The 17,312-nt window shown below is 39.2% G+C and overlaps 2 protein-coding genes across 3 annotated transcripts in view; both read right to left on the reverse strand.

The window, feature by feature from the left end:
• Positions 1-3,326, reverse strand: part of SNX24 (sorting nexin 24) — an 82,210-nt gene extending 78,884 nt beyond the window's left edge. The window contains exon 1 of the mRNA XM_063129484.1: positions 2,972-3,326. Coding sequence (XP_062985554.1) covers positions 2,972-3,031 — 60 coding nt within the window. The 5' untranslated portion in view covers positions 3,032-3,326. The remainder of the gene's footprint in view (positions 1-2,971) is intronic.
• Positions 3,327-7,782: 4,456 nt separating this feature from the next.
• Positions 7,783-17,312, reverse strand: part of SNX2 (sorting nexin 2) — a 31,039-nt gene continuing 21,509 nt past the window's right edge. For both annotated transcript variants that reach the window (XM_063129485.1, XM_063129486.1), the window contains 8 exons: positions 17,146-17,221; positions 15,372-15,485; positions 15,048-15,141; positions 13,102-13,307; positions 12,250-12,393; positions 9,207-9,287; positions 9,005-9,076; positions 7,783-7,942 (listed from right to left, as the gene is read on the reverse strand). In XM_063129485.1, the coding sequence (XP_062985555.1) occupies positions 7,892-7,942; positions 9,005-9,076; positions 9,207-9,287; positions 12,250-12,393; positions 13,102-13,307; positions 15,048-15,141; positions 15,372-15,485; positions 17,146-17,221 (838 nt within the window). In that variant the 3' untranslated portion in view covers positions 7,783-7,891. The remainder of the gene's footprint in view (positions 7,943-9,004; positions 9,077-9,206; positions 9,288-12,249; positions 12,394-13,101; positions 13,308-15,047; positions 15,142-15,371; positions 15,486-17,145; positions 17,222-17,312) is intronic.

The raw sequence follows: 17,312 nt of genomic DNA on the forward strand, positions 1-17,312 counted from the left end.
TTTATGCTAAAAATCCTCTGTGCATTATATGTCAGGGAGAAGGGTTGCAGCATAGCCTAGGGTTATATCCAATATTAGTCGTAATTAGAACAGACTCATTGAAACCTATGGTGTGACTATACTTGGAACACTGTGTACAGTTCTATTCACCACACCTCAAAAAGGATATTGCATAGTTGAGAAAAGGGCAACCAAAATGATCAAGAGGCTGGAGCAACTCCCCTACAAGGAAAAGTTACAATGTCTGGGACTGCTTAGTTTAGAGAAAAGGTGAGTATGGGGAGACACGACAAAGGTGTACAAAATTATGCATTGTGTGGAGAAAGTGGATAATTCATAATACTAGAACCCAGGGTCATCCAATGCAGGCGATTAGTGGGAGACTAGTACTTCCTCACACAGCACATAGTTAAACTATGGAATTCACTACTGCAAGATGTAGTGGACAAATTGAACAAATTCATAGAGAATAAGGCTATCAATGGCTACTAATGCTGTCAAGGGCTCTGACCTAGGTTTGGAGGTGTGTCATCCAGTTCTGGATGGGGCTACACTCCCCCTGAAAGACTGTGTTCGCTGTTTGGGGGTGCTCCTGGATCCGTCACTCCAAATGACAGCCCAGATAGATGCGACAGCCAGGAGCGCCTACTATCAGCTTCGGCTGTTGCACCAGTTGCAACCTTTTCTAGAGTTGGAAGACCTAAAGACAGTAGTGCACGCGCTGGTAACCTCAAGGCTTGACTTCTGCAATGTGCTCTACATAGGGCTACCATTGTGCCTAGTTCAGAAACTTCAACTAGTTCAAAATATGGCAGCCAGGTTGGTCACCAGTACATCTAGGGGTGAGCATATTACCCCAACATTAAAATCACTCCACTGGCTGCCAATTAGTTTCCGGGCAAAGTACAAAGTGTTGGTCATTACCTTTAAAGCCCTAAATGGTTTGGGTCCAGGTTACCTGCAGGATCGCCTTCTCCCATATAGTCCGCCCCGCAAACTCAGGTCCTCTGGGGTGAACTTACTTCGGTCAGCTAAAACTAGGCTGACATCAGTTTCCCAGAGGACCTTTCCTTCTGTCGCCCCCAGATTGTGGAATGGCCTGCCGGAGGAGATTCGTAAAATTAACTCTGTGTGATTTTAAGACAGCTTTTCCAGCAGGCCTATCCAGATCAATGTAAAACCATGCATTTTTAAGATGTATTGATTCCTGTTCTAATGTTGTTCCCCACCTCGATCCAAAGGGAGAGGCGGGTAAGAAATAAATATATTATTATTATTATTATTATTATTACTAATGATGTTGCCTATATACTACCTCTAGTATCAGAGGCAATATGGCTCTAGATATCAGATGTTGAAAACACAAATAGGATGGTGCTCTTGCACTTGTACCCTACTTGTGGCTTTCCCTCAAGTAGAAGTGCAATAGCACCACCCTATTTGTGATCTTAGCAACTGATATCTAGAGCCATATTGCTGGCCTAGATGGACTCTTGGTCTGGTTCTGCATGGCTTTGTTCTTATGTCCTTAATGGAACTTAAGTTAGATCAGTATTGAATATAATCCCTACTCTTCTTTCTGCCTTGTTAGTTTAGCATGTGGAAGGATTTATCCTTTCCCACTCCCACGCCCTGCAGTAACATTCAGTCATATGACAACCCTCACTTACAGCCTGAGGAAGTTCAGTTTAGTCATTGTGGCAAAGCAACTCATTTAGTTAAGTGGGACTTTGACACCTCACCAATGGCGAGTGCCAGCTATCATTTCGAGCTTAGGGATCCTACTGTGGGTAAAATATGTATAATGTGGCCTTACAAGGCAGAGGCACATTTGTTGTTGTTGTTATACCTTATGCAGGACTTTGTGGGGAAACACCCTCTAATCTTTAGGGTAGTTTCTTCCATGTACACTGCAGCAGCCAACATCACTTTATAATGTTATTCGAAATCAACAGATAAAAATAGTATTTGTCTCTACTATTTCAGTCCTTTCCTAATTTTGTATTTGGGTTTATGTTTCCTCGATAAAGTAACAGCTGGTCAGAAGCGAACTCCAGCTTTCTTTAATTAGTACACAATTACTAAACAGCTTCCCTTACATTGAGTGCATGATTATGTGTGGGTGTGCAACTCAGTATATGTCAGCGATCTTTGAAGCTCCCAGAGTGCAACCAATCAGCAGAACTCACTGACACTTTTGTAGGTTGAGAATTTGGCAATCAGAAGTTGTTGTATCACAACAGGCTTCCTTTCCAGTCACCCCGCTATGCTTAAAAAGCACAACAGAACCCCAATCACCATTTCTGTAGAAGCCAGCCCTCACTTCTTCACACAGGTGAAAAGCAACTTTCAAAAGAAGACATGCTTTTCTTCCCAAGCATGGAGCGATGTCAACAAAGCCCATGAGCACACCTGGGAAGTCGCCAGACAGGAGAAGAAACATTCAACTCACAAAAGCATTTCCCAGGTGCTCAGGAGCATGCTGTCCTTGGGCGTTTTGTTTTGAAGACCTTTTCTCTTGAGTGCATCCCGTTCAGCATTTTTGTAAACAAGAAGTAGCAACTCAGCAAGGTAAGGAACTCGGACGGATTGAAGCCTACTGCCTATACCCTGCGATGAGACCTGGCTGCCCGCAAGGCTTCATATAAATATACAGTTCCCAGGATCGGCCCATCGCCAGCTCCCTAAATGTCCCGCTTCCTAGAGAACCAACTCATTAAAATGTCATCCAATCCACCGACTCCACTCTCACATTCTACCAGCTTGTTAGTACGATCTCTCGTCCCCTACTATGGGTATACAACTACCGTAAACCAGCACAGGACTGTAGGAAGGGGCTTGCAGTTCGAGCAGCGCCGAGTAAGCTTTCCCTAGAGCACCTGGCGCAGGCAGGCAGCGCCGTAGATCCCGAGCTGTACTTAAGGGGTGGGGGGCGGGGAGTTCATATCGCCTTCTCTTGCCCACCACTCACCGTATAGCCTCTCTCCAACTCGCTCTCCTCATAGCGGAACGATGGAATGAAAACCTCCATGGTGCGCGAGCGCAGATTCTGCTCACAAGCGCCACGGCGAAGCGGGGTGGGACGGTGCGGGGGAAGGAGAGGCGGCGTACGTGCTCGGGCCGGGAGTGGAGAAGGGGGAGGGGGGGAGAGAGGGAGAGATACTCTACGGCCCCCGAGTGGCGCCCAGCCCGGCGGAAGGAGCCATCGGCAAGTGCAATTCACGTGACTGGCAGGGACAACCTTTTCCTATCTCTATGGGAACGAGCGCCTCGCTCCCACCGCTCTTCACGTGATTCCTGGTGCAAGATGGCTTGGGAAAGGGAGCAGGCCCAGCAGTGGCCGCGGAGAAGGGGAGGGAAGCGCTCCTTCCTCCTCCTGTCCCGGAGCGATAATGCCGGCGAAGGGGACCGTCCCCTTTCTGGAGGCGCCGGTGGGAACGCCTCGCGCGAATCTGTTATCGCTGCTGCGAGGAGGAGGAGCGCCGTCGCCGCCAGCCACACAATTTGCAAGCTGCGGCGTCGAGCCCAAAGCTACGGCAGCCTAACGCCTCTCTCAGGGACAGCCATGGTGCTTTTTAGTTAGGTTACGAAGCTGCTGTCGCTAGTCCACTTTATTTGTAACTCCCAGGCTTGCACAGGAGGGTAACGCCTTCAAAATGTCACGGACTAGTCCGTGAGGCCGAGTTCTTACGGCGGATGTTTAGTAGTAAATATTGGGAAGTGGTGAGAAGAGGGGGAGAAAGCTGGACACGATGGAAAAGCCCATTGATTTGCAGGATATAACAAGAGGTGCAGTTGGTGTGATACCGAGACAGCTAGAAACATATCTTAGCTTCCACTCCTAGCTATTTATAGCCGACCGCAGGGCTTTTCCATCCTGCCCAGATTTTTCACTTCCGCCTTCCAATTTGCGTTGCTCAACATCCAGCTTGATTGAAGAACATTTCTGGAGGACTCAAAAGATTGTTCACTGCCTTGACACTTTAGTTGATCCTACTGTGCGTTTCGGAGTTTTGCTCATAAACCAACATTACTATTTACAATTGGATACTCCTAGAATAGTGTTTTGGGAGCCAATTACTTGTTGCTTTGTTCCACCATCCCACCTATCTCCCTGAAGCCTAGGATGCTTGCACCACCATAGAAGAGTCTTTTAATAATAGAAGAGTTATTTTAATAATGTATTAGTTTTTATATGTTTTAATCAGTTTTATGTATTTTATATTATTTTGTATTCTATGTTGTTCCCCACCTCAATTGAGAGGGAGAGGCAGGTAATATATTATTATTTAAAACTTCTCTCAGGATTGGAAGAATTCTTTTTTTTTTTTAAAGAAACTGTTTTTTTACTGGGCGGAGAAATCTCAACATCCTCAATTGTATTCATTAAACAAAAAACCTACTGTTTACAATTTTCAACAAAGTACACAAAAGCAGGGAAATTGGGAGTTAAGGCTCACAAGCCTAAGGAGGCAGAAAGTGCAAGTGAAATTCTCATTCACCCAAAGCAGATAAACGAGGGCCCCCTACTTTTTTTGTTTAGAGCAGTCCTTCCCCAACCTGGTGCCCTCTAAAGGTATTGGACTACAACTCCCATCATTGCAGGTCATTATATCCTGCAATGGTCAGGAATGCTGGGACTTGTAATCTCAAACATCTAGAGGGCAGCAAGATGGGGAACGTTGTTCTATATCCTTAAATTCAGAGACTGCCCAATATTTTTCTCACACACATCTCGCATGTAGTAGCACGATTGATAACAAAAGAGGCACTATTTGTTGCAGATGTAGAACCAGAGCATCTGCTGGCACTTTCAACTTTTGGTCAATATCCTTCCCTCCAAAGAACCAATGTTTTTTTTTCTTAAATGTGTTTATACAAAATATACTGTTCACTCCCCACAATACATCATCTCATCAGAGTGACAGAGGAACAGAAAAGAATTAGTTTGGCTGTCTTGAACTCCTTTCAGATGAGATTAGTTTGCAATACTGTATCTCTTGGGAGGAAGCCCTAGTGAACTCAGCAGCACCGACTTCTGAGAAGCTTGCTAGCTCTGATTCATGCACTGAGTACCAGAGGAGGGTATTAACAGTTGGGATTGGTACCGACCAATGATGTAATAACTAATTTAAAAAAGTAAGATTCCCTCCCCCCACCCCTGCTGAAGGCAAAGGGAAAGCTAATCTATTCTCTACAGCAAGTCCTACCCATTTCAAAAGATGTTGTTTGTCCCTAAATGCCTCTCTCCTTCCCTGGCATGTGTGCAAAGGATGGGAGGGGGCAATGGGACTTACTTCTGAGTAGACATAAGACATTCAGCAGAATCACTTGGGAGTAAAACTCCACTGAAGTCAAACAGCCTGAGTAAACATCCCAGGGAAAGTCCCTGGTTGGCCCCAAGATCCCCTGTGCATCATTTGGATGCACAGGGAAGATCCAAGGACTACCCCGGGATATAGGGCTGACGTAGACATGCCCCATGACAAATCTTATTTAAAAAGCAAACACACATCTTGGTATGGATTATCCATAAACATTGCCAAAAATGAAGCTAGGAAAGTCTCAGGAGCATCGTGCTGTAATACATTTCATCTTCCCAATAGGAGTAAGTATTGAGATACCAACTAAACAGCTCCCTAGCATAGCAGCCTTTCCCCTCCTGTTGCCCTCCAGATATTTTAGACTACAACTCTCAGCATCCCTGAAAATTATCCATGCTGGTTGGGACTGATGGGAGTTGAAATCCAAAACATCTGACAGGTACCTGATTGGACAAGGTTGGTGTGGATCATATTGGCACCAAAGAAATGGATATTTCCAGGCAAGAAATCTAACAAACCTAACTTTTAGTGATCAAATGCATCCATGTCCACACAAATGGCATAGCTGCCAAACACTCAAATCCAAAATGTTTTCCAACATTGCTCTCAGCATGCCTTTAGATACCTTTTCTACCAGAGAAGTTGTGAGCTTTAAGTGCAATACATTCCTAGCTTCTAAAAGTGTGTTTTATAATGCAGATAGTAGAAGTAAATGCTATTGCAATATTAAATCATGCAGACTTATTGCTATTGGATGGTAAATCTAGAAAAAAATAGCTGTGAAATTGGAACACCAGACAGTTATTTTAGCAGTTTTCAATGCACAAGCTTGGATATATTCTACCTTTTACAGGAAAAGCAAGCAAAGTAACCCAAATGACATATCACTAGGACACCCTACAATCTTGTTCCGGGAATCCCACTAAGGCATCATTCAGATACTCAAGTTTCCTGTCCAAACAGGGAAGAATTAGTATGAACATCAAGGCAGAAACATTTGCTCATACAATTGCAACACAGGGAAATAACCCAGCTGAAGTTGCAGAACTCTGTGCACAGCTCAAATCGCACTACATTTCCTTATGTAGTCACAGCGCTGCAGGGAAATTTGTGCAGGGAACTCTGACTGAGAATAGGTTGGAAAGTGCCCTCAAGACCAATGTTTTGTCTTCCACATTCCCTTCTGTGAATAGAAGAGACTGACCCAAAAGAGGCTCCTAATGGCAGAAGGAAGAGGAGAGGTGATTTTCACTGATTGCCCCTGCAGCCCTCAGGGCCATATTCCATGCTTGCTTGGAACATCTACCCAGGAAGGTTTTTTTGGAAGGTATAGGAAAAGGGGAATTGGCAAAAATGGTTTCTCCCTTTTCAGCCAGTGAGAGTATCCCATGAGTGGAATTTTGATATCTTTGAAGAATGGAAGAAATAAACAATGCTTTTTAATCCAGCACAGTATTTCCCCCCTATTTAAACATACCTAACTGTGGATAGTAATCACGTAAGGACAGAGCATGCTAGCCCTGCCACCCTAAACATGGAAGGAGACTTTGTAAACAGCCTCCTCTATTTATGGAGGCTTTCCAGATGATGCAGAATTCTGGAAAATCCGTGTGTAAATAATAATGATAGCAACGATGGAGTGGGTGGGGTTAGCATGCTCCCTCTTCTTGCATGTTTACTATCCACTGTTTAGGAATACTTGAATATACTTGTGTATGCTGAACAAGAAGGGTCATTTTTGGCCACTTCCTTCCATCTGCCGCCTACCCCCAATCTGAGGACCTGCAGGAACAGGGATTATTGTTAAAAATCTCTTCCCTCCCTTTTCGGCTAATGGAAGCTTCTGCTGGCTCCAAGAGTATTCTGTCAATTGGATTCAATACTCAATTGTTTTGAATAATTTGGAATTTGTAACGGTTCCATTGTTCAGTGTTAAAGTTTCTTCATTATGGCCACATTCCTAAATGTGCAGTGGTTTAATTTTGGAACTACAAAATTTATTTTTAAAACGTTGAAACATGTTAACCAGCATGCACTATTAGGAAAACTGCATAAAATTTGCCTGGCCTTTATCTATACAACTGACAGAACTACCGAGTACTGCAAACCCTGCTTAAAATGATCTAAGAAATGAAGAGCAAAGCTAACGATTAATGTTTCACAAGGTACATCCCTTTATTACTGTAATCACAAAATCTTGATTATGTACAGGAATGTGTATGTGAACATTAATAAATGCAATCTGTTTCATAAAGATCAAGTAGACAGAACATATTGTAAAGAACAAAAATAACTTTCTGGCCTTCCATCGCACATTTTAGTGCAAGTATTAAGACACAATAGTGTTCAATTCAGCAAGTATTGCAGAATGTCATGCCACAGTCCACTTCAAAGAGGGTCAGGACATGCAGCTGTTAATAAAATGCTGTAGTATATAAAAAGCCACATGTTAAATTCATAAAATATATAGTGGTTTATTTGGATGATTTTAAAGTGATTTCACTGTGGAACTGAGCTCAATTGGGACAAACATCCAAGGGGTCTTCATATTTGAAAGTGTCTTCTTTCTAGGCAATGGCTTTGGCTTCAGGTAGGAATGCCTCCCAGTATTTTATCAGCTTGGGGGGGAAAAGAGAAAGTAGTAAGTAAAATTTCATTTACATGGCATGTAAATACCTATCATTAAGAGATACTTCTCTGCATCTTCCAACAGCTGGAAAATATTTAGAATTTACAGTAATTTTTGAAAGCTTGCACTTCTAATTTACAGAGAACACATTAATGAACGTCTGGCCTAGGTCACTTCCTTCCTGTATCTTGAGGAAACCAAGTTAAGGAAGGACTATTGTATAAATAAGCTGGAAAGTGACCCGGGCCTAACTGTTACTTGTGCTACTTTGATATTATTATTATTATTATTATTATTATTATTATTATTATTATTAGCCTTTATATACTGCCCCATAGCCAAAGCTCTCTAGGTGGTTTACTAAGATTAAAACACAAAACATTAAAAACAAACATACAAAATTTAAAACCATAAAAACAGATTACATACAATATCCATTTATTGTGGGTCAATTAAAAACTCAACATATGCTGTTAAATGCCTGGGAGAAAAGTCTTGACCTGGCGCTGAAAAGATAATAATGTTGGCACCAGGCGAGCCTCATTGGGGAGATTGTTCCATAATTGGGAGGCCACCACTGAAGAGGCCCCCCAATATATTTTCTGGCATAAATAATGGAAACGTACATGAAACATGCTTTGAAAAATAATGATACTCCCCTAAAACATCATATAAGCATCTTTATTATTATTTTTCCCCAGAGAAAGAGAAAATGTTTGCGAAAAGTTATAAAAACGAATCAAGTACAATGTTCTCTACGTTTCCCCAAAGTAACTTTCATAGATATAGAGCCTACCTCTGAAGGTTTTTTTGCAAGTTCCCTATTGAAATAGTAGTTTTTATCGATGAAGTAAGAAAGACTAGTAGTGATAGAGCTAAAGAGAAGCTACTGAGCAGTAATAGAAGTGGATTGCTTTTGGGCAGAGCTGTACACACTGTGCACACAAACATAGAAACTATCCCAAGTTATTTTAAATTAGGCATTTAACATGTTTCTTGCTTTAGGAATGAAACTCGCATATTACTAATGAACACCTGAAATTAAACTTACCTGCTGTTGTGTTTGCACTAATGATTCCAAATACTTGATTATTACAGTTTTGAAGTCTCTCACACGTTCCTTCTGTTAGTATATATATGTATAAAAAAAGAACAAGTATAAGTATTCACACACTGGAACAAGTTGGCCAAAAAATTTATCAAGTGTCATTTTCTGATTTTTTAAATTGTTTATTAAAAACTCATATACATGCCTCAAATCTCCCTACTTCTTTGCGTATTGTTTTGGAGATTTGCTCAAAATCCCTTTCTCCCTGTTGAACTTTTGTTTCCCACTAAAAGAGAAAAAACATGAAGACAATTTAAATATGAAACATTCTAAAGTCTTCAATGGTATACATTTAGTTCAGTTTGCTGGGCTTTAGATCAGAGACACGTTTGAGATTTGATCAGAGAAGATTGTTATTTGAATACATATTTTCCTACTTTTCTAGAAATAAGAGCAAGTGTAGTATAGTAACCGGGACTATAAGTGAATTAAGGGAGCCATCAATTCAAAGCACCACTTCTGCCATGATCTCGCTAGGTCACCTTAGCTGCTATCTCTCAGTCACACCCCCGCACCAGGGATAATAATGCTGATCTACCTTTACAAGATTTAAGGACTTCTGATATGCATGAACATTTTGAAGAAGTTGAATATAGTTATTAATGTTAAAACATTTTACAATGCGAACATATACACACTCCTAAGGCTCCTTTGCAATTCAGTCAAGTTTGAGGATTTTCAAATGCAGTACTAGGAACATAGGAAGCTGTCTTATACTGAGTCGGACTGTTGGTCCATCAAGCCCAGTGTTGTCGATACTGATTGTCAGCAGTTCTCCAGGGTTTCACACAGGATTCTTTCCTAGCCCTACCTGGAGATGCCAGTGATTGAACCATGGACCTTCTGCATGCAAAGCAGGCTCTTCCACTGACCTAGGACCCCTCCCATTACTGTTCATTACATATTCCCATTCAGGATTAATAATACCATTTGGTCTTAATCCTTGAAGATCAGGATGAGATGTACAAAGTTAACACATAACTGAAATTGGTGTGTATACGCCCAGAACTGTCACTTCTATTGCATTTGTACAAGCTGGAAGACGTTTGCAGTTTATAATGCTTTTTTTCTTAATGCACTTGGTTACAGGCAGAGGATGTGTGTTTAGGAGACAGTTAGAAATGAAGTGTCACAGGGTTTTGGTTTTTTTAAGGCACTAACTGAAGCTCAGGAATAAACTCCAATTGCTTCCATATAAACCCAAAAAGTACATAGCAAAACTCCAAAAATACCTATTACATTTCTATAGGGAGAAAACAAAACAGTATCCTTCTTCAAAGACATCTAGAAAAGGCACCAATGAACAATACTAAGCTCACAATACGCTAAGTACTATTTCACTGACAATGGGTAAAATGATTAATGGTAAAGCAAGCAATACTAAGATGGACATAAATAATTTGTCCCCAAATTTAGGAATATTGGAGCATTTTAACATTTAACTTTCAGATGTATATTACTTTAAGCATAGCTGTATAGGAGACTTAACAGAAATATTCTAGTAGACTAGTGGTAATCATCTTATACTTTAAGTCTTATGATGTATTAGTGGTTCCTCAAAGCTGCCTTCAACATATTAATCAAACCTTTAACAACTAATGATTGAAGTATTAAACATAAGATGTTTGAGAATGTCTGTTCTACAAGAAGACCTTCGAATTCTACTAAAAGAATAACAATGGATTAAGCCATGTGGTCACTGAGCATGTCAGATGGTCCATGCAAAGCTTCCATCACAAAAGCCATCATGGAAGGCTTTTCAAATACATGCAGGCTGCAGCAGGAAGTGGGGACATGCTTACGCACAAGGGGCTCGCAAGATGAACGCAGCTGGAATCATGACTGAATTTAGAAGATAATTCAACCTCTCAGTATTCTGATGTCAGACATGTAGAGTTATTATTCAGTCTTAAAGACTTAGACACCAATGCACAAGTCACACACATATAGTGGTCGTTTCAAGTTTAAGCCCACAGCAGCTCCAAACTTACGGCAAACCATTTATGGGAAGCAGCAACTATGTTTATGTTTAGATTTGCTATGTTTATGTAGATTTGCAGTGGCATACAACAATATGGTAATACTAAACAGCCATTTATATATAAGTGTTTACTGTGCTAAACATGAGCTCAGATCACTGCCCACTCAGATTTGATTTTGACCCAGGTACAACACTTCTTTTTTTGGCAACTATCTAAATCTACACAGGGTCAGTACACACATAATGCTCCCATTAAGCAATCAGGAGTAGAATAGATTGTATGCTTCCTCTTCATGCCCACCTTTAGCAACAGTAAATATTTCATCAACATTAACAATTAGTGACTATTAAGCTACCCTCTGGGCCTGCTAAACCAAAACTGGAAGATTGTTTCAAACTCTGGTTCAGCATGAACTCTAACTTTAAACATGTTCAAAATCTGGGCTGATGTCATCCTTAATTGTGGTTAGCAGCCACAGGAAATAGGCACAATCCCATAATTCACTTTCATCTTAACCATAGGTATGGAAATAGGAATATTGTATGTACACCTGTTCAAAGAGCATTCCTGCATAGTTCTGCAGCTATCAGAGTGATCCACAGGGCTCTCAGCTGGAAAGAATGAATTATTTTGCTTAAGAAATAGTCTACTATTTCATGAATGAAGAGTTGCATAGCCTTATATTGTGATTATGAAGCAGCCAGAACAGGAAAAAGCAGCATGGATGTTATCCTACCTCTTCGATTTCCTTAGTGAAGCATGATAGAAAAAGTGCAGAGATTATGATAACTTCAAGATGTTTTGACAGTTTTACTGAAGTTATGCCATACATATATCAAATAACTAAATATATATATGGATGGAAGCGTTCCATCAGTAAGTAAAACACCAATTGTTTAGCATTTACAGATCCGTGTATTTTGGATTCATGCATAGCAGAAAACAGACTGACCTCAGTCTCAATGTTTTATACTTTGGGGGGTGGGGGGAAGGAAGTCACCCACTTACTTTGTAAAACATCAGAATGAACACACGTTTCAGAATTCATACAAGCATGAAAATACTGAACCACTTGTTATTCTGGTAATAATGGAACACACAAGCAATGATTAAAATCAGATTAAGAAGGAATGCATTAAAGCCAATGAATGGAAAGAGAAAAATATATAGCGTTACATAGAACAGGCAATGCATTCCAAAATTTACCTCTTTGATTTCATCCTTAGCTTGTTGTAATTTGTCAGGTTTGTTGGCAAGTTGAAGTTTAGCTTCAGCCTCTCGTTTTTTCTGTAACATCACCTGAGCATCTTGCCACTTCTGCCAGCATTTCATTCGGTGATCAAACACACCCTGTAAGCAATATATCGATAAAAAGGTGGTAAGTTTATTCAAAATCTCAGACTTTAAAAGAAACAAGTTTAGCATCCTGTTAACATTAAACTGTGCTTTGTTTATGACTTAGGTCTCATATTAAAGCTTACGGGTACCCATCTATGATATGGCTAGAATTTAAAGAGCTATCTAGTTTTATCTTAAGGGCTTGTGCTCACCCAGTAAATTTGACTCGAACAGCTAGACACATGCCATATTACATTGATTTTGAAATAGTATGATAAAGAGCCTTCAATATTGGCCAATATCTATAAGTGAGAAACAAGACTAAAATGTGATATTTCATTACTTTGTTCTGTCTTGTTGTGTACAACAGAATGATGCAAAAGCCCCTAATGCTGTTCCAATATAATGGCAAACAGAGGATTTATTCATACATAATGAGAGCTTCACTTATACTTAAGTTAGGTTGAGCACTTGAAACATTTTATAATTTATGTGAGAAGATATAAATTATCTTTAGGGGCAAGTTGTCCCTAAACACTTCTAAGGTTAGATGGAGCATAAACTAGATAAATCCACAAAACGACTTTATTTTTATAATTACAGGCATTGGTTTCTATGTCAGCACTATAAACTTGAACATATTTATACTGTGCAAATAATATGCCCATCAAGATAAATTCTGTCTCATTAAACTTCAGGCATTTTAAAAACAGGTCTTACTTTTACTGAACCAATAAGGCGAATATAGTCGCTGAGCAGCTCAGAGAACACATAGAAGTCAGCAAAAGCTTGTTCTTGATGCAACTGATCTATCTTTTCCTCAACTTCAGCAAGTTGAGACAAAGCTCTTGATAAAGCAGTGTGGTCTTCTGAGTTCCCTAACATGGCAGCACTTTTAGCAAAGGCAGCTGTGTTGACTGAAAGTTCTGAAACAGAAATAAATCTAGTGAAAGCTGGCATTCACTCAAAGTGAGTCACAAAAATAGTAGTCTTAAATGCCATTTTGCACACAGATATGTTGTTACCAGAAAATATTCTTTCAAAGGGCAAAAAAAAGTTTGAAATACAGCTCAATTTAAATAAATATTCATAAAGATTTTCTACATTTCACATAAACCCTTCTACTCACGCACTTCAGATTTGCAGAAAGACTCAAAATGCAAGGTACTTCCTATGCCTTGCAATACATTAGATGTCCATAGGACCAGAGCATTTGTAAATCTCTAACCTGAGAACAAATACTGAGCTGTATTTAAGTCTACTGGCATAAAACTGTACACTCTGAAAAATCTCTTAAAATATTAAAGGAAACTTGTAAATAGCATGGCAGCTGTTCAATTCATACATATATCATCACTGTTATACTTAGAACAAACAGGTTAACATTACAAGGACAATGAGTATGTGGCCATTAATTTCATTCATCCTTATATTCTTGGGGCTTTTACTTATATTATGCTTGGACAAAAACCCTTGGTTATGACTACGTGAATATATGAAAGCCACAGTCTTGTGTAAATGGATTGCCCAGAAATGACAAGATAGTTCTTTGATATGGGAGCTGCAATTTTCCTAGTAGTTGATATGTTGTTGTTAAAAGAATTTGATCTATAAAAGTATGACTTAATATAATTGTCTTTTGTAAAAAAAGAAAAATTAAAAAAATTGAAGAATGACCGGATTGTCCCAATGAGTTGCATTAAGACCCTACAACTAATCTTATATATCGCTAGTCATATATATATATTCCATCTACTGCCTCAGTCATTACAAGAGACTACGAATTCTATTCAGAAAAATAGGTTGTGCTGATTTGAAGCACAAGAACATGTGGCAAGTTACATCTTACTCCTTTAAAATATATTAGTACTTAGTATTTTAGATTTTTTAAAAAACAACTGGTTCCACTTTAGTGTACAGAACAAGTTTATAAACCTCCTCTAACCTGATACTGGTCAGGAGAAGTTAAGTGAGCAGCTTCCTAGACACAATAAAATGGGAGCAAATTTTAAATGAAGTTCATTTTATGTGTTCTGGTGCAAAATATACAAGACTAAGTTGCAAGAATGATTAACTACGTCCTGGGGAAAGACTGTATTTTCCATTCTGAAGTTATTTTTAAATTCGCCATAGAATACATGACGGTTTTGAACACCCAGTCTAGGGTAGGAGAAAACCTGAATACCTACACTATTGATCAAATGCAAAGCCAACAAATGCAGGACGCACTCTCTCCATCTTACACACATCCCACTGATTCCAGTGGAAGACTTAACCTGCTTAGCTCCCTACTTAAAAAAACAACAACACTTTTGCGATCGGGTTACAGTTGAAAAAGGACAGCTAGCTCAACTAGTGAACTGAAATAAAGCATAATCAATATATTTGCACTATAAGCATAACATTGCTGAAGAGTCCCATGTATTGAATCATAAATTAAAACTATTTTTTATTAAATCTACATTGATAATACATAAAGGGTTTAACTGCTAAAAAGCTTGAAACAGAGCTTTTTGGATGAGAAATATTGTACACTGTGCAAGACTCAGTTTAAAGCTAGCTTTCTGTATTGAACTTATTTAAACATTTTTATCAGTAAGGTTTGACAGACACCAAATTCGCAAAGAAATCAGTTTTGAAATAGTAAAACTAGATAAAGTATCTACCTTTTCTGTGACAGACCAAGGCTTCTACACTACCATGAAGTTTCCGAAGTTGCTGATCAAGATTTTCAAACTGTTGTTGTTTTTCCTCAAACCACTGGCAAGAAAGGAAAATCAACAATTACAAATTATTTTACCATTGCAACTACATCCCCCATCTTACGGAAACAAATTAACTGGGCATAAACATGGTGGTCAACTGATACAGTTGAAAATCCAAGCCAATAAGTAAATTAATATCCCATTTTCTACTCCTACAGTCTTAAAATGCAACTGTTGAGCCTCATTAATTCATCTCATTATTCAAGTCGAAAAATCAGCTCTTACTGCATCCGATTCATTCATCTTGATCGTCATTTTGTTGACAGCGTCGGCAGCCTTGTTTACCATCCTCAATATTCCTGCTCCACTCAGAGCCTGGGTGTTAACTGCTCTCGGCAGCTGGAATTGAATGACAAATAAGGGCAAACAAACCGGTTAAAAGGCTGGAGGTTTAACTGGGCACCAAAGGGACTGAAAAGGATGTAGTGTTTTCTTCTCCCTCATACATTTCAATATAGTGGAACCTAATTTCTTAAATTTACTACTTTTACATTCTCAGAGGAAAACTTAAAAAAATAGACTTTCAATTTGCTTTTCTTCTGCACCTTTACATTTAGATGGAACACAGAGACCATTTGTCAAAAGTTGTTACAATACCACCGAGTGCCTTAACTGGCTACCTGTATACCCGCAGCAGATGTGGCTTTTAAAAGGTGATACTCTCTTAGTGTTTCCATGTTTCAGGTGCAGTGACACAAGAAAATATGTGTTAAAGCCACTTCAGGCATATAATACACCAGGTCTAACATACCTTGTTATGTTAAGGTAAAAGGTTTCACAAACGTTATGAAGTACCATCGAAAAACACATCAATATAAGACATAGCAATGTTTTACTAACAGTTACAGCCCAGAGATTATTATTATTTATTTATATAGCACCAGCAATGTGCTATATAAAGAGATACGCAGAGGAAGATTTCAGTGGCTGGTTCACTTCTCCTCAGCCCCACGTATGCTAGATCTGCCTGCCGGAACACAACAGTCCTCTGCATAGTCCCTGTATTAATGGAGCACCAGTCCAAGGTTTTATGCCTATAGATGCCACCCTTGTATTATTATTATTATTATTATTATTATTATTATTATTATTATTATTATTATTATTATTTTATATAGCACCATCAATGTACATGGTGCTGTACAGAGTAAAACAGTAAATAGCAAGGCCCTGCCACATAGGCTCTTGTAGAAGCTTGTCCAAAATCTATGTGTTGAGATTGGACAGTTTAAGTATGCCCTTCCTCCTTCTTGCTGATCATCTGTTTTATGTGAAAATGGTGTTATGTGAAGTGGGTGGGAAGGTTTGGAAAGCTACAAGTGATTTATTGATCAGGGCTACATGAGTTAATCATTCCAGGCAATTAATAGTCCACTTTTTAAATGCGTCAAACTATTATTTTTTAGCCCTTAGACACAGTACCCCTATAAGATTCACTCACATTATTTTTTCTTAAAGTAGTTACAAGTTTCCTCTAGATTTTTAATTTTAATACTAGTAAACAAACTAGGATGTAAAAAAACAACAGCTATTGAAGTAGCTGCTATACATTCTCCGAGTTGGATAGATTTTAAAAACAAGTTTTCCAGTTTCAGATGGAAGGTTGCCTGATCGCCAGCACTGATGACTAAAATCATCTATCCTTGGACCAATTACTACACAGCTGATCACAAATGTTTATGTCATTGCAGGGCAAGGATCAAGTCTGTTTAGGAAGTTTCCACTCCAGTTTTGAGATATGCATATTATTTATGTAAAGAGTTAAATCAAGTTTCTTCTCCTAACCAAATGAGAAAACATGCTTTCACATGTCTTGCATTAGACAACCATCCAGGAACTTATTTTCCTTAGCGTGAAATAATTCAATAAGGGTGCAACTGAAATTTATGCACAGAAGGACCAGAGTTCTACAAATATGACTCTGTGTGTGTGTGTGTGTGTGTGTGTGTGTGTGTGTAAAATATCACTGTAGGTTAAAAGAGAAATATAATTTAAATACCTCAGAACTTTCCAAGAACTGCCTTAAATCAGGATCCTGTAACAAGGTTGGGTGTTTTACTGTTCGTTGTAGATACCTATGGTTTTAAAAATTAGATAACATTTACTGCTCCTCACAATACTGAAAAATATTTGCCATCTACAGAATGCATATGTAGGCTGCAACAC

This window comes from Elgaria multicarinata, chromosome 6 (assembly GCF_023053635.1).
Source record: "Elgaria multicarinata webbii isolate HBS135686 ecotype San Diego chromosome 6, rElgMul1.1.pri, whole genome shotgun sequence".
NCBI classification, from domain to species: Eukaryota; Metazoa; Chordata; class Lepidosauria; order Squamata; family Anguidae; genus Elgaria; species Elgaria multicarinata.